Source organism: Haplochromis burtoni, unplaced genomic scaffold (assembly GCF_018398535.1).
Source record: "Haplochromis burtoni strain Fernald_Lab_line unplaced genomic scaffold, NCSU_Asbu1 Contig_83, whole genome shotgun sequence".
NCBI lineage: Eukaryota > Metazoa > Chordata > Actinopteri > Cichliformes > Cichlidae > Haplochromis > Haplochromis burtoni.
The window spans coordinates 1,387,724-1,411,834 of NW_024582444.1; the positions used below are offsets into that span (position 1 = coordinate 1,387,724).

Consider the following 24,111-nt stretch of genomic DNA (forward strand, 5'->3'; position numbering starts at 1 on the left):
GTGTGTGTGTGTGTGTGTGTGTGTGTGTGTGTGTGTGTGTGTGTGTGTGTGTGTGTGTGTGTGTCTCAGCTCACCAGTCTAATAATGAGAGGTTAACAGAGAGGCAGCCAGACCATAATAATGTGTAAGAGATTGAATTTAGCACCGTGGACAGGCACACTAAAACTGCTGACTGGCTCTGTGACCTCACACACGCACACACAGACACACACTGATGGAGAGGCAATATGTTCCACCAGGCACAAACTCGCAGGAGAGCACACATGCAGCCAACTGTAAGTACGTGTGTGAGCGTGTCACACGGTGCAGGTTAATACTGTGAAGCACAGAGTAATTTTCTCTCTGTCACCGGGCAGCCTCACGCTGTGGAAACGACAACACATTAACTGTTAAACAAGACACCTTAGACCCCGGGGTGGGTGCAGAGAGAAAGAGGAAGAAACCAAGAGGGCGGGCGGGTGAGGAAGCAAGGAGAAACAATAAAGAGGCTTGGCAAAAGAGCAAAACCGAGTGGAAGACGGAGGAGACGATTCCCAGCATGTGTGCAAAATGGCAAAAAGGAAGTGGAGGAGAAACACTTGAAGCTGGACCAGGAAAGCAGAAGAAGGGGAGGGTGTGGGGAGGACTGACATGAACAAGTGGGGGAGGGGAAGGCATCAAATCCTTAAATAACTGATTGCACTTTCCATCACAAGATCCAGAAAATGTGAATGAAAACTAGCTTAATCTGGCTTTATTGGTCACCTGGCCTGTTAAACAAACAGAGCAGCACGAGACCAAAACTACTCACACTGTGGTCTATTTTGAACAGAGATGCACAGCAGAAGAGCCTGCAGCACTTTAGATTGACTTCAGAGTATATTTTAAATACCTGTCACCTTAAGATGTCATTAAGATGCACAGGCACATAAAAGCACTTGACTTGACAGCAGGTAATCTGCCTTTAAAAGGACTGAGGAGCAATTTGTTTATCGTGAGTAGATGGTAAAATGGATGTGAAGTAAGGGGAAAGGGAATGCACATGTGTATCATTTAGCAACTATTATAAGTGGAAATTATGGGTGTGCCTTCTTGTGTGTGAAGCTCAATTTTACTTTATGGATTCAAGGTTTTTCATACTTTCCGTCTCTTAAGGAAATGTAAGTAGAAAGAAGGAGACAGTTACAGGTGATTAACTGTAATACGTGCTGCTGTCTTCAACTTTTCTCTCTCTTTGTGTCAGGAGGTCATTCTGAAGAGAGCAGCAGACCTGGTGGAAGCCCTCTATGGTTTGCCTCATAATAACCAGGTACACATACACACACCGCATGGAAAGAGGGAAATCAGTACTTTGCCATTGTGTTTATTCTAAAGCGCTTTCTTCTTCCTGCAGGAGATCATCCTCAAACGTGCAGCAGACATCGCAGAAGCTCTTTACAGCGTTCCTCGAGGTCACACCCAGCTTTCCAGTTCAACTCACAGTGGCATGATGGGAGTCAACTCTTTCACCGGGCAGCTGTCCGTCAACGTATCCGAACCCTCACAAGCCAATCAGGGTAAGAATTTGTCATCATGCTGTTTAGCATTTGCCATTAAATACTTAACATCGCTACAGCGCAGCCTAAAAACACCATATGAGCTCATTTTATTACATATTTGCAGGAACATGTTTAAAATCGGTTTACAGGGAACTTTGTAATTTTTGGTTTTAAATCAAAGACAGGATATTTGTTTCTTTATCAGCCATCCCATAGTATTTAATCTCTATAAACATATATATTTATTATATATATATATTTATATACAGAATCTGAAGGCAAGACTCAAACTCTCTGGTCTCTGTTTGGAGCTACCTGACCTACTGACCAATCATGTTTAAACAGGCTTCAGCTACATCTTCTTCCTCTTTAGGCTGCTCCATATAGAGGTCACCACAGTGGATCATCCCAAGCATCCTCCTCTGTCACACCAAACCTCTGCATGTCACTACATCCACAAACCTCCTCTGAGGTCTTCCTCTTTTCTTCCTGCCTGGCAACTCTATATTCAACATCCTATGTCCATTATATCCACTTTCCCTCCTCTGCACATGTCCAAACCATGTCAATCTTCCTCTTGGCAAGGAAAAAAAAAATCACTGTGCAAAGCAAAAGAGGGGTTTCATTTTCTGAAATTCTACCTCAGGCCCATTGCCAATTTAGTTTTGTTTATTCACTATTTTAAATTTTAATTTATAAAAAAAGAACAATACATGGAACAGGAAGTCTGTTCTTTGGCTACACTGGAAGCCCTGGAAATCTTCAATGTCCACACACTCCATGCTTCCACTGTTCCACTTTCTGTGGAGTTCTGTTCTGCAACCAGGGAAATGCTAAATTGAAACTTCCCGTGTGTGGAGATGTGTATTATAAATTATTTTAATTAGCATCACTTCAGTCCTTTTTCCGTATTTCCAGCAGGTTTTGTGCGCAGCAGCAGTAGTGTGTCACCCCACGGTTACGTGCCCAGCTCCACACCTCAGCAGACCAGTTACACCTCAGTCACCAGCACCATGAATGGCTACGCCAACAACACCGGCATGACCAACCTGGGAGGCTCGCCCACTTTCCTCAATGGCTCTGCAGCCAACTCGCCTTATGCTAGTGAGTGGATCTGTGCACCTTTACAATGTGTTTGCACCGATGCCATTTAATTTCAGGTCCTCCACACTGCCCACATACACCATCAGTACCTTCAGACTCACAGATGAAAGCAGCACCATGCACTCACATACAAACGCATACTGAACCGCGCACGCGCAAAATGCCTGTGGACAGAAAGTGAAAGTCTCAGATGTGCTGTGTGGAGATTCCCCCATGGGGCTTTCTGTCACAGCGTCTTCAAAAACAATCACCAACTCACGGCTCATCGCTCCATTTTGTCCTCCGTCCATCTCTTCCCTCCTTCCCAGAGTGCCTTTTATCTGACAGCCACACCTCTTCTCCCTCTGTTGGTTAATTGCATCCCATTTCCATTTAGCAGAAAGGAAAGACCAAAAAAAAAAAACAGAGAGGGAGGGAAGAGTGGAGCCACGTAGAGAGAAGCGAGATTTTTTTGTTTGAGAAGAGTAAACTGGAAGACTGGAACCATCTGGTGACACTTCCCATGAAGTTCATTTTAAACCACATGCAATAGATGGACATCTGACAACTCTGGAACCTGATTTGTTTACAATGAAAAGCAAATTTTGCCTGTATTTGCACACCATGAGCACACTTTATATCTCAAATAGGGAAGAAGGTGCTCCCATTTCATTCAAAAGAGAATCAACTATTAGTTTCTGAAGCTTTAATCATTTTTATTTTAATTTCTGTCTGCTCTCTCCTGTCTCTCCAGTTGTTCCATCCAGTCCTACTATGGCCTCCTCCACCTCTCTTCCCTCCAACTGCTCCTCCTCTTCTGGTGTCTTCTCCTTCTCTCCAGCCAACATGGTGTCAGCAGCAGTTAAACAGAAGTCCGCCTTTGCTCCGGTAGTCAGGCCCTCGTCGTCCCCTCCACCCTCCTGCACCAGTGCCAACGGCAACGGGCTTCAAGGTAATTTAGCATGTTAGTCTATCATATGGTGCTTCGAGGTAGGATTTTCCCCAGCACATGAGTTTAGGATGATTTCGTTCCTGTTTTTTCAACTAGTCTGTCACATCATCCTCTAACTCCTCTCAGATCCTTACTGCATTGTGAGCACATGCACACACTGTTTTAGGGTTAAATATTTTAGATTAATGAGTTTCTTTGGTCCAAACTGGTCCCAACATCCCCTGTGGCGTTCCTGTTTATTAGTGAAATAACGGAAGAGCTATTGACTGGATTGTAATGAAAATGGGTACAATGCTATTCCAAATAGACTCAATTCAAAGTCAGAGTCTCGAGAGTCTGCATGCTTATGGTAATAAGGTGATTCTGGGCTAAAATGACTTTCACTCATTAGTATTAATTTTCTCTTTTCTGCGCTACAGGCCTGAAACACTACAGGCAACAATATCTGTGGTGTAATGAGGCTTATCCAACTTAAAAAATGCTAAACTAATTCTCCTCTCTTAACTTTGCCACTTTTGAATAATAAAAATATCCCTTCCAAATCTTTAAGTTGAATCTGGAAAGTTCTCGTGCCTTGCCACTTAGAATAGCCCTTATACACCGACATAAGTTTATGACTGGAAAGGGAAGGAAAATGTAAACGCGGAACTTTAATTCAGTGTTATAAAATTGCAGTTAATGGGTCAGTGGCAGCATTTTATGAAGCTGCAAGTGCAACAAGAAAATAATCCAATGCTGTATTTCTTTCAGTCCTAGCTCATGTCACATTGTGCTATATAGCAGCTCAGAATGAGACCAAGGCAACATTTCTCTTCTGTTTCATAGCAGAATAAACATTATCCAACACTTACAAATACAGCTGCTATTAAGAAATGTTGCAGTCTCTATAAAGGTTAAAGGTTTCTGGAGGTTGCTGCCTGTTCCTAGTTGAAATCAGTCACATAGACTGATTTCATGAACTAGACGTGTCCTTGATTCAACACAGCTGACTTAAATGGCTAAATTACCTCCTCAACATGTCTTGAAGTTCTCCAGAGGCCTTGTAATGAACTAATCATTTGATTCAGGTGTGTTAACCCAGGGTGGGATCTAAAACCTGCAGGACACCGGCACTCGAGGCCTGGAGTTGCCTACCCCTGCTGTAGACGGTCTTGTCTACAAACACCGTCCAGCTATTTTCCAAACTGTAGTAAAACTGTGAAAAGTGTAACGCAAACTGGAAATGGAGATTGTTTGACTTTAAAGTAAATGTCACGTGTTTTGAACCATATTGGTTACAGGTATAACCTTTACTTTGAAGGCAAACCTTCTTTTACCATTTTGTGTTGCACTTTTTCACGTTGTACTCCCACTCGGCAAGTAGTTAGCAAGTATTTGCAGACAAACATGAAAAACTACCGACAGCAACAATAACTTTGGTGATTTGTGAGAGTCACCAACCTCCAGCAACCACTGCTAGCCATTTGAAGAATGTATCATGTCCAATATGGCAGACAAAGTGCGCATTTGTCACATCTGGAAACCTTAATACCTCTTTGGGAGCAGCGCCATGGTTGCCAACAGGCTGTCTCTAGGCCTGTGTAACTAAGAGTAAATTGGCAAGCAGTGACCAAAACTTTGAGAACGCCACGTTTAAACTATTTAAATAGCTTTTTTTTTAAAAAAACTTTAAACTATTGTATCTAAGTTTTATTTTTGTTTTGCTTAATAGTTTGGATTAAAACATTTTCAGTTCTTTTTCCTGTCTTTTCTTTTTACTTCTAACCTCCCCTCTTTATTATTCCTCTGAACTGCCACCCTTCCCTTATCATTTCTCCCTTCCTCTCTCTACCAGATCAAACATTTGTGGACTCTAGCAAGTACTCAACAGCCAGCTCTCTACAAGGCCTGGCCTTCACCTGAAGTATGTTCCTCTACTGATTCTTCCTTCAGCTCTGTTAACTCATTACATTGGAACATTTACTCAACTAATTTCACTGAAGCAACCATTGCCGTGTTTCACATCTTCCACTGAATGATTGCTCAAACACTTTCCTGCTTTTTCACCCTTGTACGGCTTTTCTTTCCCTCTCTCCCGCCTCATCGCCAACTCTTCATTCTTCTCGTGTACAGATCAAGCAATTTGTTTTGCTGGGTAACTCCTCCCTGTCTTCCTATTGGCTGGGAAGAAAGATGGGAAGTTAGATATTTACAAAGACCCCCACCCAAAAAAGACATTTGGAGTGGAAAATTTATTGCTCAACATCACTGGCTTTGTGTAGCTGTATGTGAGCATGTGTGTAGAGTGAGCATGTGCGGGGGTGTGGGAACTCAAAGCGTAGCCTCAAAGCACAGCTGAAATAAACACATCCCACTTACAGCTCAACACACACACACAAACACACACACACACTTTCCTCTGTCACAGACACTGGGTGATCACACACTGGCAGCTTACTAGGGAGCGATCAACAATGACAGCTGTTCGACTCTCTTGACAGTTTTTACAGTCAGTCTACCTGCCCCATGGCGTGTGTGTGTGTGTGTGTGTGTGTGTGTGTGTGTGTGTGTGTGTGTGTGTGTGTGTGTGTGTGTGAGACTGAAAGGAAAAAACTGGAGGTTTTACTGAAACAATTTTGTCATGCTGGTACTAAAAAAAATTAATTCTTTTTTTCTTGATAGTTTTCACTCACTGTGAAATAAAAAACTGTTCACTTAATAATTTCTCCAGTTTGCTGTGCACATTTCATGGGAACATACCTCTGTATTCAAAGCAACAGGGGCCCACCAAGGTTAATGTGCAGGGCAGAGGTAGGGGTCAGGCAAGCAGTAGTTGTGGTTACGGTTGGGGTAATTCTCCAGGAAGTGAACATAATGTCCAAAGTAATGTCCTCTGAAGTGATGTAAACGCGGCTCTGTGTGTGCGACATGTATGTGTGTGTCACTTTTGGGCTGAGCTCTGCTTCTCACATGTTGACACCCATCCCTCGGGTTTAAAGGCAGCACATGCCATGATGCAATCTGTCAGGCACACGTACAAACGTACAGTTAAAATATGCCAACTGTTGCTGCGCATAATTAAATGTGTGTGAGCTTAAAAGATGCGTCCCCGCACCACTTTACTGATTTATTTGTCTATTGATGTTTTAAATGTCGCTTCGGTCACACAGCTGCGCAGATGGGAAAACATATTGATGTATTTAAAGGGGGGATTTTTTATGATGATGAAATATTTGGCTGTGTTTTTAACAGTTAATTTTTCCTTCTCTTCCCCTCCTTCCTCTCCCTCTTTTCTCTTTTTTTTCTCTTTCTCCCACCCAGCAGCAATCCCGGGAATGATCGTCCCACCCATGTAAAAGTGTGTGTGCATGATTTTGTGTGTGTGTGTGTGAGTGAGAGAGAGAGAGTTGAACCAAGCACACTCTCACTGATCGTGGTGGAGGCTTCAGTGTGAGTCTGACTCCGGTCGGCGATGGAAGGAGTTGTCCCGATTTGAAGGAACAAACCCAACTCAGGCCCTTTCTAACACAACAAAACAACTTCGAGAGAAAAAGAAGAAGAACAAAAAACAAACTGTTTGCAAGAAAATAAGTTGTTTAGACTTTGTACACCTTGATGCTTTTTATAGGAGAACGGCCACGCCTCTTACAACTCTCCAAGGACACAGGAAGTGTATTTATTTTGGAGAGAATCCACTTCCTCCCATGAGTGTTTGTTGACTTTTTTTTTCTTTTCACGCAACAGTTTATGTGTGATAATCATCTTCTAACTGTAACCTACACGAGGTGGTTTCTATTTAAGAAGTTTTGTCTTTAATGAAGGAGTAAAATGTGAAGCATACCTGATAATGATGAAGTGATGATGAGTCAAAATGATGATGAAGTCACAGGGTCAAATCCAGCCAACACAGACAAGCCAAACCAGACACACACTCACACACGCTTTCACTTCTCTTTGCCAAATCCTTGCCACGCCAGAGGAAGCTTCTTATCTGCATCTGATGCTCCAGTTTTAGCCATTTAAGAAGTTTACTTTGAGCCTCCTCTACATACATCTGTCCTGCATCTTCAGTCTTTCAGCCAACAGACTTGCTTCACTTGTAGTAGAAGATAGATTTGACAGTAGATGCATGTAAAAAGGAAACAAATGATCACAGATCCTTTCCCACACAGTAGTACATTATTTTTGTGTGCCAATAGCAGCTTCACTGCTCAGGATTTGACCCCTACCCTCAATTATCCCTGTTACAGCAACTGGTTGAGACGCATACAGCCGCAGAGACCTCTATGAGAGGGAGGACATGTCTTAAAAGACTGCTGCAATTTAGACTTTTATTTTGATGTGTGAGATTTGTTTTCTTGAGTTTTGTCATAATTGAAAAATATTTCTTTGGTTTTTTTGGTTTGCTGTGTTTGTTATTTTGTTTTTTGTTTTTTTATCAGCCGGCCAATCAGATTGTGCTTCTTTTTTCCCTGCCTGCTTTCTCTTCTAGTTTGATTTGAAACTTGAGTGGGAAAAGTGCTGCGCTGCAACAAATGTCAAGTTCAAAACATTGCAACTGAGGATTAAGAACAATCGTTTTTTTCAAAAAGTGTTTGTGAAAACAAATGCCGACGAGTCCTTGCAAGAAGAACAGCAACATTAGACCTTTCAGCAGCTGCGCTCAAATGAAGAAAGCTTACGTTTTTGTAGTGACTGCAGTAATACAAGTGTGATTCTAGGATAGGTCAAGAAAACATGCAATACTAACAAAGAAATGCTCTTTATTCCACCTGAACCAAGTTGTATTTGTGCTTAATCGTTACTTTAATTCAGTTTTTTATTTTTATTTATATAGCATCAAATCACAGCAGTATTCGCTTCAAGGGGCTTTAGATCGTAAAGAAACCTCAACTATAAGACAGCCCCCTATGTATAAACACTTGGCGACAGTGGGAAGGAAAAACTCCCTTTAACAGGAAGAAACCTCCAGCCGAACCATGCTTAAGGAGTGGCAGCCGACTGCTGCAACATGTTAGTGGTGAGGGAAGGAGGAGAGGACAAAACACACAGGAGAGCAAGAAATTAACAATAACTAATGATTAAAAAGTTGTGCATGCACATATAGAGAATGAAAGGATCGCCAACATCACTAACCTGTAATTCATAGTTTTGTTACATCATTTAAAAAAAAACCTGATATATTGTGTAATCCTGATAGGGACGTCATATTGTAATTCTGATGTTTATGTTTCATTCAGATGACTCATCGGTTCAGTATTTTGCACTATTTGTGACCTGAGGTATAAAAAAATTGCATTTTTTGCAGCGCAGAACAAATAGCCAGCAACATGTCTTAAATGCCCGCTGTGTAAAAACTAGCTGCAGTGTGTGTGTTTTTTACAGTCTTGAAGTCTTAAAATATGTTATTTTTGCCAAAGCCCTTTTTGAGACATTTATGCTTAAACTGTCTTACGCCACAATTATTAATATGATGTTTCTTGTCACACATCATAAAAAATGAAAATGCCATTTTAAGTTATCTGTCTGTGCTTAACACACAAGCACATCTTTAAGCCAGGTTTATGCTTTATGGTCCCTGCACTGGTTGTGTAACATGTCAAATGTGATGTCACAACGGCCCAGACTCTGTTTATATTGGTGCTCGTCCTGAATGATAGGTCCCGCCATTCGCAAAAAGCCATGACGTAGGTATCCGGTCGTTAAGTCTGACGCAGTGTTGCCAACTTAGCGATTTTATTGCTATATTTAGCGAGTTTTCAGACCCCTTAGCTAAAAAAAGACGTGAAAGCGCGTATCTCTTTTACTCTGAACAAGCAGCGGGTGCTGTAATGCAGTCAGTTCTTCTTTTACTCTTTTACTCTTATGCTGTTTTGTGGATCACAAGGTTTAAAACTACTTATAAACACACACACACAAAGTAACTCCACCAGAGTGCCTATTTCCGGTCACTTGCCGGTCCAAGCCCGGGTAAAGGAGCAGGGTTGGAATTGTGACATTAAGAAAAAACAATAATTGCTAAAAGAAATTTAATTTGTAGTTCTAAATAAACTCTAAATGCATTTAGGACGTTTTTTTACTCACTTTATGTCTCTTCCACGATGTTATTTCTCTCTCCAACAACATAGGTTACAATTAGATTAGCATGATCATATATGCAAATTAGGCGATGATGTCATTTAGCGACTTCTAGCGACTTTTAGGACAACCAATAGCGATTTTCCTTACTGAGGAGTTGGCAACACTGGTCTGATGTCACTAGCCGTGTCTGGGCCTAAACTCTGCTGCAGGTCCATATATCAAACGATCACTATGGCATTACTGAGAGTTGAAAAATTGTCTAAAGTCTTTTATCTTTAATAAAATGATCAGTGTTCTGCTCTACCAGATGTAACAACCGAGTTTAACATCCAGGCATCCATGAAAACAGAATTTATGACATTTAACGGAGTTAGAAGTTAGCAGGAAGTTAGCTCGCTAGCTTCTATCTAAATACAATATAGCATGTCCTGACTGTGGAGTTTTGGAAACAAATTAAAACGTACAGCTCTGTTATCACTTCCAACATAAATGAAGACAGAAAACTAAACAGCAGTGACGTTTGTAGGGTTACTGAAGTTTGGCTAGCTGGTATATAATGATGTGATACGTGACCGCTAGCGACACAGCTATGTTAGCATAATATAAACAAGCTAACTTTTTTTTCCACTCGATAAAAGTTAACGTGAGTGTTCTGGGTGGTCAGGAACAAATGTAATCGCATGGCAGGATGCTGTAAAAGGACCAAACTTCAGCCAGGAGAACAACTGAGATAATCCATCCACAATACGAGGTTAGTCATTCATATACTGCTGCATGGGCTGGGCTGTAGTTACATCCTAGGGTTTTAAAAACTGAGCTTAAATAAATGATTAGCGGTAATAAAAGCCGAGGGAGGTCAACAGTGATCACTGACTGTTTTAGGAGCTTTTTGAGATTAAATAGAAGAAAATACATAACATTAAACATGTTAACAACACAAAAGCCATATTAAATGCAGACTACTTTAGGCCCGGAAGTAGGATTCGTCACGTCATCACTTAACGACCGGATAGGTTTTCTCTGGAAAGTATCATCTTTTCAAGCTCATTCTTCTCTTCGTCTGGGAATCTCTCACTCATATCTTCAACCTGCTCCAACCCCCTCCCTTGGGTACAAAAATCGACAAGTGTATGACAAGCTGAAATGACACTAAAAGAGTGCTCCAGCAGTTGTGACATCACTTTTGGTAATTGCCTCAAACAGAAAGCTGAAAATGAATTTGATTCTGAACTGAACAGAAAATCACTTATTTAATATACAGATGTCATCTGTAATTATAGCCTGGGGTGATGTGGACCTAGAATGCCATAATGTTACTACCAAAAACAGGGAAGAACATACTTAAAATGCTTCAATTCTTACATTCACCTCCTCAGCCAAGGGGCAGTAACCAGTAAGTCAGTAAAGCAAAACCCGACAACTGGGATTAAAAACACTTAAAAAAAATCAAGTAGAATGTCTTAAAATTTAACCTTTGAGATGTCAGGAAGCAAAAGAAAAATCCGGGAAAAAATGAAGGAAAATCCTGAAAATCGCCTCTGTAGAGCCGCAGATGTGTTCCTTATTTTATTTGTCTCGTGTCACGATTAAAATGTTATAAATTAATCTTATTTGTTTTTGTATTATAGTGTCTGTTGTTAAAAGCCATACTTCCACTGCTAATTTCAATCAAACTAAAGCAAGCCATGGTGTACTTTTATATTGCGTTAGGAGGCGGATGTTTTTCTTTTTGTCATGATGTCGTTTGTACCATTCTTGTTACAGTTAGCACCATTTTTTGTTGCATTATGTAGATGTAGTGTTTATGAATATGTCCTTATGATTATTCGTGTTTGTCTTCCATTTGATGGATTTTAGGATTGAACAAAGTTGCTCAATGAAGGCTGAAAGGGATAAAGGAAAATTCTCCTGCTTTAGCGGGTTTTATGTCCTCTCTTTGCTTCCTTCCTCTGTTCATTCACCCTCCCCCTGCAATATTAAATCTGTATGTTTGCCCTCTTTTTCTTCTTTCCCTTCACTTACCCTTTAAATCAAATGAGCCACCTATTTATTTTATCTCAAATATGGGTCTGGTGACCACTATTCTGTTTCTGGAGTGCCTGTGAGTGCGTGTGACTGTCTGTCATCTTTTTCCTCTGAAAGAAAAGTGACGTTCAAAAGCCGAGGAATGTTTTTTTTGTTGCTTTTTTTAATAGTACATATATAAATACCTGTACAGGAAGGTCTAAATAGAGCGTTTTGTTAAAGGAAGTAAGATCCAAAGCACTTGTCTAACAAAAGTAACACCATTTATCATGGCTTGTCTGCGTTCGGGCTTAGAGTGGTGGGCATCTTCTACACACACGTTATCAGCAGTATCAGTATGGAGGGGAAGAGTACAGAGGAAACTACTGTAAAGATGATAATGATGATTTTTTTTTCTCATTATTTTGAACTTTGAAGTGTAAAATAACTTTTTGACTCTCACTATATTTAATTAAAGTTCTTTCTTCTCTGTGAAAAGGTGTCGGTTACTGTCTCTAAAGTGCCACATAGAATGCAACACGCAACACACACATGCAAGGAAATTATGCAGTATAATTATTTCCTGAAAAAAAACACAGTACTTACTATTACTTACAGTATAATTATTTCTTCTTTGGGTAAAACTTAACTATAATAATGATAATTAACCATTTATTCTAGTACTGTATATTTACCCATAAGTCTTTGTAGGCCAATTTAATCACAATCATGAACATAATCATAATTTCAAATAAAATACGTTTAAATTTTATTTGAGTTTAGGGGAATTAAACATTTTGTCATGGGCCATATTATAAAGTGATACCATTAGATTCTGTGTGTTTTTCCTTATGGATCCACCTGCATTAAAGGTGCAGTGTGAATTAACTTTTGTCTGATTCTGCATCCTACATTTGGGTCCTAAATCCACACTTCATAACGGGCTGTCATGTGACAGTAAACCACCAAACACACAGGTCTCTATCTGAAAACACTCAGTATTAATGCAACTGATGAATGCTGGACATTGTTATTACTCTGTCTCTGATATGACCTTTTACACTATCACTGAACAGAAACTTGACCAATATTGGCAATAGAGGATGTCTTACAAAGGAAGCATGCATACATCCAGAAAGTCCAGGCTTTGCTCCCTCATTGTTTATTTATTTAAAGCAGAGCGATGGAAGCTTCAGAAATATATACCTAGACTTGTTTATCATGCCCCACGGCTGCATTTTAAATTTTATGTCCTTGGCCTTTGGCTAAAAGCAGTATTTCAGTCTGCTACACAAAAATAAACCAAAAAATCTCAGTGTTGCTTTGGACATAACCATAAAAGGAGAGATTGTGTGCATAATGAGATTTGTATGCCATCAGTTTTCTTTTATATGGTCAAATCACTCTTCTGATTAGGGAAAAACATATGATCATCCTCTTAGTGTTTAGGTATGAACACAAAACCAGCAGCAGAAAGCAAATATGAAAACCAGCACAAAGAGACTTTAACGCGATCGCCACAGTGATTCTACTTTAAGATTATGAAGAGGAAGAAATGGAAGCTGTAGCCTGACTGCTCATCACTGCCTTTGTTACCCGTTGAAGTTCAGGCTCTGCCTGCTGGGCTGGGGTCAGCATTCACTCAGCTTTAAAATCACTTTCAATCTTAGCTAGCTTAGCGTTAACATGCAGTCTGTGCAGATGAAGTTGTGTTAGCAGCATAATGAGGTTGTTTCCATTCCGGATGCAGTTTAAACTTTACTATTGTGCTCTCTTCCTTTGGTACAATGAAAATGAAAGTCATGTCCATATCCACACTGTAGTGTGTAGTCTTTCTCTGGCATTCCAATTCCAAGAAATTGGAATACTGGGAAGCAGTTGTCTGAAAAAACAGTTCTTGATTCCCATCCCTAGCAGCCACTCGTGTTTTGACTTTATGTTGCTTCCTCTATATATTTTCAATAAAATGAAGGAAAATTTGTAGCCTGGGAGTATTCTAGTATTCATATGAACTCTCTGGTGTTAGATGTAATATGTTCTTTTGTAACTTTACATTGCTATAATCTCATCACATAACACAGTTATGTAATAATGTAATATACTACTGTGCTAAATTCAGTAATCACATTATAGTTAGTTACAGTGGTTCCTCTTCCTGCACTACAATCAGCTGGTTTCAGCTTGTGTTCACCAGGGAGGAAAATGATGGAGTGATCTGAAATTTTTGAAGAGTGGAGATATGGACATGACTTCTGTTTTTATTGCATGACTAGATAACAGGGTAATGATGAATTGCAAACTACATCCAGGACAGAAACATCTCCACTGGTGCTAACATAACATCTGCTCTTTGCAGGGACACAAAGCTATCCAAAAACTGACTGACATTAAAGCTGAGTGTGTGCTGAAATAGGCCCAGCAGCCAGAACCTGATATTCAGCAGGTAACAAAGACAGTGAGTGAGCAGTCAGACTTGGAGCACTGTAGCCTCAACTTCTCCCTGTATCTATTTCTACAGCAGAATCACAATCGCAATCACTTTGAAGTCTCTCTGGGCTGGGTTTCAGTTTTGTGTTGTTGGCTTTGAGTTCAGACTCAAACACTGAAAGAAAGCGTGTATGTGTGTCATCATTAGGATAGGAATATTTGTCAGGGCTGTAAGATTTATATTTATAACTTTAATTATGTGTTAATGCATGAAATGTAGCAAGTAGTGTAACTACTCCCTGCTTTGTCCAGGGAGTAGTTAACATAATATCACATACATAGGCACATATTATCATTCACACTCAAGTTTTACACACAGCCAATTTTGAACCACCAATAATTGTTTTGGACTGGGTAAGAAAGCTGGAGTAAACTACACAGCCAACGCAAAATCGTGGAAAATCCACACAAAACAGCCCCAATGCAGAACCTTCTCACTAGAAACAATACAACCATCAGCTAACCAGTGCACCACTGTGCAGCCTCAAAAATAAAAATAATCTTTACTGTATTTCATTATATATGAAATGTGAAATATTTGAATGCTACAACTATACTGAAAGTTGAATGTCACCTTCTACACAGTAATCCTTTTCCTACTGACTGTGAAGAGAAGAACAAAACACAATTTCACTGCTGAGTCATAATAAACAGCTCCATGCCAAAATATTTGTCTCTGATACTGACAGACGAAGTGTCCTGGTGCAGTATGTGAGTATTATTGATGAAGGGTCCGATGTGTAGTTTCTCATGATTTTCAGGCATGTCATAGTCTTATGTAACTTACCATGAAGAAAATATCAAAATATCAGCTCAGCTGGTGCATTTTGGAATTTTCCACTCAAATAAACACACTTAAGATATAATAATTTTGGTTCTCTCTCAACTACACCATACTACACAGCAGACTGTGCAAATTTTGCAGACGTTTTTGCAGAAAATCAATCTAACCGCACGCTTCTTGCTGATTTCAGTGCATGAACTGTAACCAAACTAAAAATGTATCAACTTTTGGTATGTGTTTTGATATGATTACATCAGAGAATTCAAAACAAATAATATGATAAAAAATTTTGACCACACAGTTCTCGCTAATCAGGTTTTGTTGATCAGAAATGGTGATTGTCCTGTTCTTTCCAACATTTTGCAAATTACAATTCGTCAAGCCTCTGGCTAAGCAGTGAAGGCCACCTAGCAACGGCCATCAGTTTGGGAATGGTTGCTTGAGGTTGCAGAGAGTGCTAAGTAAAATTATTTGCAAAAACGCTGCTGCATCCTAAACCTCCTTGTGATTGGTTTGGTCACTAGCAGAGTGCTGTGGTCACGCAGCTACTACACTCCAACTAAGATGTTTTAATCAACATGTTTCGAAAGGTTCAACTTGTACTTTGATTTCCTTTTCCAGTTAGTGCAAATAGTTTCCTAAAAGCGTTAGCAGACAGGTCTGTGTCTTCCACGAGCAAACAATGGGAGAGTTCCCCAAGTGATTGCCAGCAATCTCTAATCAAGACGATCGAGGAGTACACATTTTTCCCAAGCTAGTGAAAAAAGTGTCTAGGCCTGTGTGAATGTGGCCTAATACAGAATTTTTGTAACGTAAAAACCATTTAGCACAGATAAACTCAATGCTGAGACACATTTGATTTCAATGTTTGATTAAATAAATAAATAAATCATGCACTTGTGATGAGCATTTCCATTATAGTTGAACTGGTCTGACTGTGAAAGTGCTCACTCATTCGCCAGTGACTTAGACCCCCCCAGCACAAACACATCCTCCAACCACCAGTGACGGGAATAACGGCGTTACTTTTTTCAGCGTCATTCAAAATGAATGACGTTACACCATAAACTCATCGGGAAAGTGTTCACAGAGGTCAAGTCAGAAAGTCGTTTTTTCATTGACCTACAGAAGCTTTTCTGTAACCATAACCACGGCCATCACATGGTGATAGTTTCAGATAGGATGGAGGTGTAAGGCATTTCATTTATTTTTTCTTGTCACAGAAGCATCCATGTTTTTTACCATGTATCAATTTAAAAAAAAAATTATGAACACCCTTTTGAGAACATGTAGTTCAAAGCACTCAAAGAGTGTCTTGCTGTCTGTCCTCAAGTGTCAAATTCACAACACTTTCAGCAGCCAATAATAGACTATTGTTTCAACCAACATTTATCTGTAACATTCATGTTTCATAGTGCTGAAGACTGAAAGGTTTAAAAAACAATGACATGGATCAAAACACTCATAAAGCAAAACCAAAGGAGAAGAGTGAAATAATATAGCTGAAATATGATTTACACAAGATTCTTTTTTAAATGTCCTGCTCCGTGCCAGTAAAAACATACAGCCAGTGAGGTCCTCCTGGGTTAAATTATTACACAACATGTTGTAAAACTCACAGACAGAAGAAGGAATTCACTTACTGGGTATATTCATTTCATTATTTATTTTTTTATTTTATTTCTTCACCATTTTTCTGTAACTTCAAGGTTTTTCTGTCTCCAGCAGCTCTGATGTTGAGCAAGGCTCCCCAGCACTGCCAATAATATGGTCATAGACATTGTGCGTGCGTGTGTGTGTGTGTGTGTGTGTGTGTGTGTATTCATAAACAATACAAATTCTCTAGTGAGACCCGTTTCTGTAATGAGACAGATGGGCCCTGCCTGGAGTTAGCTATCAGCATGACCGCAGGCTGTGAGTGTGGGAAAAGGGGAAAAAGAGTGTGAGGTGTTTTCTCCTATTCCTTGCCTGTAGGCTTAATCAAAGAGGAGCCACAGATGTCTTATTGACACCAATTAGTTTCTGTCTCATGGCACACATACATGTATGCACACGCCCCCACACACACACAGACACAGACACACACAATGATAGATATTTAAAGTGTGGACACATACTTTAAAATATGTGTTTTTTTATCTCATAGATTGCATGTGAGTTGAATTTGAGATTATTTGTGGTCTCGCTTTCATAACATGAGGAGTGCAGTTGATTTGTCTGAGCGCTAACTGCACTCGCAATGCACAAGAACATACCGGTTTGATGGTGTGTGTGTCTTTGTGTGTGTGCGTGCGTGTGTGTGTGTGTCTGTGTGATAATACCAAGTCTGACAAGACAGAACTGAAGACATCCATTAGCTAATGGATTTCTCCTCTCATTTTTTTCTCTTTCTTTTATCCCTCTCATCCTCCCTCCATCACTACATCACACTCCGGGTGCACTTAACCCCATCATGAAGAAACACACAGACACACACTCCCTAAAACCTAAGCACTCCTCTTCTCTCACTCTGTTTCCCTGCTTCCTTCCTCAGCTGATTTGAAACCTTTATTTACACAGCATGTAAAGGACGACAGTAAGCCGTCCTTTGAGGTTTATTTTTTGTCAAAAAGAATTGTTTAAAAAAATCAGTTTTACATCAAAAATCAGTTTTACACCAAAACCAGGACTGTTAGCAGCACACAGAGAAACGTTATTGCCCACAAATGATGATGGTGAAAAGTGCCCGTATGTGTAGAAATAAAAAATTCATGTATGCTTTTTTTTTTCTGAATCTAGACTAAAGAATGTGAACTGTGAATTAGTCAAATTTACTCATTCACAAGTACTGATTCAAGTTTAGTGAAAAGCCACAGATGTCTTCCATTCACTGAAATGCATATTTTAATGTATCTTTGAGGTATAAATCTTCACTTTTGGACAGGTGATAGTTGACAGTTGCAGCACCGTGAATACACAGACTGTTGCTGACTCACTTATGTAAAAAACTGAGAAAGGCAACCAGCTTCATCCTACACATGCCAGACCAGACCAAACTTGAGGAGAATAGTTCATAACACCAGCCCAGCCTTATCTAAATCCTCGGCTATATCTTGAACAACAAAGTCATATGTCTTTGTTTGAACTGCAAATGGTCAAGGGAGCAACTCGGGTGACTAAAAGGTGAGACTTGCAGCAAATACCTGGAGGGCATGATGAAGATGAAGAAAAGTAATTAAATATTAAGAGGGCTTATTTACAATAACTCTCTGTAACCTAATGGGTGGTTAATTTTATTGTATTGCAGTACAAAAGTTAATAAATTATTTACAATTGCATTTGCATTACTGGAACCTATTTGAAATTCCTGTTTGAAGACCACGTTGTTCTCTCGCATCCAGCATCTTTGGGTGATGGAAACTGATAGTCCACAAGAAATCATCAGTGCTTAAGTCTTTGTACATGGCTAGTGCAGTACTTTAATAATGACTAATACAATATTGTTGGGAAGATGCTATGCTGTTTAAGTACATATTGATACATGAATACTGACTGGGCTCCCAAAAACGCTCAGGTTCTGCTCTACTGTTAAAAAATTATTTTAGTGTCATTATTACGTGGTTGCCAGGCAACATATTGGCATCATAAGATATCATCCAGTGGTCGATATAAATTAGATGTTCTCATCATTAAATTCAAATTATATGATGCTATGGTGTTATACGTGCATACATTTTAGCTGATTGACAGGTGGTTGCTTGGTAACATGATCATAATATTTGATATAGATAAGAACCTTCATGGGCCTAAGATGTACCTTGTGCTGACTGGTTTGCTCAACTCTTGATGATAAAGTTTGTGGACAGACAGATAAAGGCACTGTTGGGATTTGGAAAACGAGAATGTGTATTAGGTGCGAAGTCAGACCTTTTTCTGTGAGTGACCCTGTTACATATGTCTTTGTGGTAGGCCCATTGTCAAGGTAAAAATTAAAGGGAGAAGAAAAATTTAAGTCAAGCATACAAACTGAATTATTAATGTTTGAAACAAGCAATTTACTGTTAATAGCTCTGATATTTAACAATAACTTTTTGGGGGTGGCACTTGATTTTGAAATTAGCTGGCTATGCCTGTGTTTAGAAAACACCACAATGTTTGTGAATCACCCTTAAAAACATGCAGACAAGCTTGTGTGCAATCCTTCAAAAGACTGAATGCACGTATATGCTGACTGGCTGAAAAACTAGCCTGAAGAGGAAAGGAATGGAGTTCTCCATGAAGGGATGAAAAGTGAAAATGAATCCAGCAAAGATTTTTTAAAAAGAAGAAAAAGAAACACAGACAGTGGCTTTGGAGGACACTTTTCATTGTTTTTCTCCTTTGTTTGTTTGTATGTCTGTTTGTTAGCCAATGTCATTTTCAGATTTTGTGTGATTTTTGATATTAATAACAGTTTGAGCTGATTTAATTTTGAACAAAATCAGGTCAAGGTCACACCAAATGTGAAAATCAGTAAAAACCGAGTAAAAACTATATTACCCACAACAAGCATTTAACCTTGACCTTCATAGTTATGGTCCAAGGTCAAAGTTTACCTTGAAAAAAACATTGAAGAAACCATATCAAGTAATATCTCATATGAAAGGGCATGGACAGAGCCTTTGCCCTTTGGGGTGAATTATGCTCTCTGAGTGCTCTTGTTAACGCTCTGTTTCAGGTCATTGTAAGTTATGATTCTGGTCTTGCCCACAGGTTGGAGGACCAACAAGAGACAAGCAGGCAGAACCCACAGACGGGATTTGTTTAGAAGTTTTCATCATGATCTTCCCTAAAAAATAAAAGTTTGTTAAAGAAAATAGAATTGTGAGAGGTATTTTTTCATGATAGCCAAGGTTCCTCTGGAGTATGAACCTTCTAGTTGTACATCTACATGTTTAGTAGTATATTTATTGTTTTTAACTTCTTTTTTAACACTGCAGTAAAAGTAATCTAATCTTTATTTCAATAACATACAGATAAAGAAAGAGGAGAGGTATGGAGCACAGGATGAATAGCAGATGAAGAAGAGAAGAGGAGGTACTGGAAGGAAGGGTGATTAGCAATCGATTTGATGCAGATAGAAAGGCGATGTTGTTGTATGTTTTAGCAATGCAGACCAGAAGAACAATAAAACATCAGTGTGTGTTAATGGTTTGTCGTGTGCATTTGAATGATGGATGCTAAAGCTAAGTACAGGTGATGGCACTCTTCACTGATGCCACTCCAAAACCACTTGTAACACACAGTTTCACACTTAATGAAACACACACATACACACACACTTATACCCACTCACTTAAGTGGAGGGTTTGAAATTGAGCTGGGACTTGAAACGAATACTCAAAACAATTATCTTTCTCTCCTGCGCCCAGTACTCCATTTCCTGTGAATATATTCACATTTGCCTCTTTTATCTATTCCCGCTATTGCCTCCTTCTCATCACTGACACATTTTCACCTCCCTCTCCTCCCCTCCCTCACAGGCAGTGGTATCTCTCCCATGAGCTTTGGACAAAATGTGACAGTATAGCGACCATAACTTGCGATGACTGATTTATGGCTTCAGATGTCTCGGATATCATGTCCAGACTGTGGTTACTGTCGGCAAAATGTGAATGACTATATTTTGTAATTGTAAAGAAGAGGAAACGATTTTCTTGATCCTTCTTCATTCAGTTCTCACCGTAGACTCCAAACCTCTGAAGACACAGGCAGCAGTCCTCGAAACTGTGAGGTGTATCTTTGGCGGGTTAGACTTGTTTTTCCAGCATATGTCACAGGTGTTCAATAAGTCAAGTGAAGGTGGAAGCGAGGTCAGTGCCTGTGAGATATTTATTACGCATTTCAAGCCATTTCTGTAGGCTGTAGGTAGTTTTTAGGCCAGCCACTTCTGCTTTTGTCCTCCAGTTCTTTGGAAAACAGCATGTCTGTTACATATAGACACGGCACAGGTTCATTCCTTGAATGAGGTGCTCTTTATTGTGCTGCGTCAGTGTGCCTGATTGACTTAACAAAAAAGATGATGATAATGATCAGATACAAAGACTGGATTAAAAATCTGTCAAAAATCAGCCAATGTCCAAATATAAACTTTGGTTCAAGACCTCTTTATAAATGACAAGAAAGTCAGTTTGTTTGGAAGTGAAACATGTGACTCTGGCACAGTACTGTATTTACAGTACAACTTTACAAATATGAATTATCAGTTTATAGTTTAGAGATTTGAAAACTTGGCGTGATTGCAGATAAAAGTATCAAGTTTTAAAAACATCTACTTTTTAAATTCAATCTATGGGCAAAATATTTTTTTAGATCTGCTGCATCATCACTCAGTGTGAAGTGATATCATCATCCACTTTCAGGAAGTTGAGATGAGCTGATGCCTAAAACTGTGTGGAAATGGACGAGGATGAGTAAGAATGAGTTCACTGTAATAATCACCATAAAACCAAGGAAATTCTTTTAGCTTTTCATGGTGATGACTCTGTCTGCATGTGTGTGTCGGTCAGTCTACAGTGACGTCATCTTAACCCCTTGGGGGTAACACAGAACACATAGACACATGCTTGGACCACCCACAGCGCACTGTTTGTCCGGTAAATGTGCTAAAGACTGGATGTAAAAGTAAAATGCTACAGTCATGAGTTAATGTTCACCTTACAGAAAAAACAGACGAATGAAGGCTGTAGGATAAACTCACATCTGTACATCCACTCACACCAAGTGTGCCGGAACAGATTCAACCAGCAGCTGAAGAAACTTTTAAATGGTAAATGGTAAGGCCTGTATTTGTATAGCGCTTTTTCTAGTCCCTAAGGACCCCAAAGCGCTTTACACAACCTGTCATCCACCCATTCACACACACATTCACACACTGGTGATGGCGAGCTACATTGTAGCCACAGCCACCCTGGGGCGCACTGACAGAGGCGAGGCTGCCGAACACTGGCGCCACCGGGCCCTCTGACCACCACCAGTAGGCAACGGGTGAAGTGTCTTGCCCAAGGACACAACGACCGAGACTGTCCGAGCCGGGGCTCGAACCGGCAACCTTCCGATTACAAGGCAAGCTCCCAACTCTTGAGCCACGATCGCCCCACAGATGTTACATCAACATTAATGATGTAATGTTGATGTAACATATTTCTAAAGACTTTGTCTTCATTCCAATGACGTTTTTTTCTGTTGGAAAAGTTTGCCTTAGTGTTTGGACTTAAAAGAAAACAATGGACCAGCATTACAGTAGCAGCAATTGGTGATTTGAGCCTAGTCATCACTGGCTGTATGTCAGCAGCACAACAGGATTGGCTGCAATCTAGAGCCACATTGGATCTATTGCATATATCAGTGTGCAATTGTGCAAATGAAAAGGAATGAAACAGATTATAAAATCCACTTTTGCATCACAGGTCCATACTAGACTTACAAAAATCCCCTGTCACTATTTCTGGATTTTAAGAGCTTTAAATTGAAGACAGTGTTCAGTGTTCTTAGCCTTCCTACAACAACAAGTGATGTAGCTGCATTACTTGAGCAAGGAATGACTGCATGGGCTGAAAGATGGCACGACATAGCCACACTTTTACATTCAGACCAACAGGACCAGTTGTGGTCCATGGCACAAATTTCAGTCAATGTGGTGAAAAGTCCCTGAATCATCATCCTGACACGTCCAAAGTTGATGCAAGCTTGTGCAAGCGCCAGCCATTCATTCAGGACGCGCTGTGTTCTTTCACATTTGTTGTATGGGAACAGCGAAGCAGTGTGAAACAGTTTACATACAATTTGCCTGTAACAAACACACTTTGACATTATTCGATGACCTGCTCTACCTCTTGACTGGAAATTTACAAATTTATTTCAAAGAAAGTGCTTTTCCTGTTACAGGATACCTTCAACCACATCGGTTATGGTGCCTCTGTATAGTTTTATCTCAACATTCACACTAAATAAGGATTTTTGACCTGAGCCTACTTTGAATTACGATTACAGTATATTATTCAACCCACATTTTTAAAAAAAGTAGCAAAACAAACATTTATTTACAAGCTGCGTTCATCACTCTAACCTCTCAGGGCAGAGCTCACTCCTCCATAATCCTCTCTATCTCTCCGAGTGTTGGTGTTGAACCGGAGCCAACTGAATAATGCCTCTGCCCAGTCGACATGGGATGTGTGGGTGTATGTGTGTGTGTGCGTGTGTGGCACATGTGTGTAACCTAACTCCTGATATTAGCTAATGTGTGAATGTTTGAGCATAGGGAGCTCAGAGCACACACACACACACATTCCTAGTGTTTTTAGTTTCTCAACACATCCCCAGTGTAGCCTTCTGAAAAGCTCGCTGCTGCCAGCTGAGTGCTCATGCAGGAGGTCTGCAGCCTCCCCTGACCCCCACAGCGGCCTCTGGGAACCTCTTTCAGAGCACCATGGCTCAAGTGTGTTACATCAAGCACTGTGCAAGGTTAAATCTCCTGCTGCTCTCCTGCTACAGCAAACACAGAACAATATATCACCAGGGACTGAACGGTTCATCTGCTGTCTTAGACTTTAACCCGTCAGTGCAGAGCTACACTCTTATAGACATGCACCCCCTTCTTAATGTAACTTAATTTGTTATTATCATTATCTGTTTTTTTCTTTTTCTCAGTGGCGCTTCAGTTAAATATTTAAACAAGTTTTTTTAATCCAAACTGCTCGGATTAGTTTGCAATGTTTAACAGGCAACAGATGTAGAAATCCTGGTCAAAAGTCATAGAATCGGAGTCAAAAGAAGCACAAGTCATTCAATGTGCAATGCTTTTAATGCAGAGATATAATGAAATATGTTTTTGTTTTCCATGTGGAAGTGATGTGAAGCTTCATCCTCTAAAGGGCGCATCGGTTCTGGTTCGAGGGGGCAAGATTATTTTTCAATGTAGTGTCCAATATCCTGTTGCTTTGCTCATATCGTTGCATAAAATTGTGGGGAAAAAAGTTCAAAACAAATAAAGCTCATCATCGCCATCATTAGGAATATTAAAAATCTTGTTTATACAGCGACAACTTTACACACACATATACCAAATCCATTCTGTCTGCAAAACCGCATACACACATATCTGAATAGCATACGATGTGCACTCTCACTCTAGCGGACACATACACACAGACTCACACAGTAACGTCCTACTCAGTTGTTTTTCTAAGGGGTGTTTATGTAAAGGA

The 24,111-nt window shown here is 39.9% G+C and overlaps 1 protein-coding gene across 6 annotated transcripts in view; it reads left to right on the plus strand.

The window, feature by feature from the left end:
* The window catches only part of LOC102293762 (transcription factor COE1-A), an 89,180-nt gene extending 79,876 nt beyond the window's left edge, over nucleotides 1–9,304 (plus strand). Inside the window, exons 12-17 of one of the 6 annotated variants that reach the window (XM_005926348.3) lie at nucleotides 1,223–1,288; nucleotides 1,373–1,535; nucleotides 2,436–2,621; nucleotides 3,355–3,552; nucleotides 5,387–5,455; nucleotides 6,853–9,304. In XM_005926348.3, the coding sequence (XP_005926410.1) occupies nucleotides 1,223–1,288; nucleotides 1,373–1,535; nucleotides 2,436–2,621; nucleotides 3,355–3,552; nucleotides 5,387–5,454 (681 nt within the window). In that variant the 3' untranslated portion in view covers nucleotide 5,455; nucleotides 6,853–9,304. The remainder of the gene's footprint in view (nucleotides 1–1,222; nucleotides 1,289–1,372; nucleotides 1,536–2,435; nucleotides 2,622–3,354; nucleotides 3,553–5,386; nucleotides 5,456–6,852) is intronic. The other 5 variants (XM_042222301.1, XM_005926350.3, XM_042222302.1 and 2 more) reach the window with 5 other exon arrangements.
* Nucleotides 9,305–24,111: the final 14,807 nt, after the last annotated feature.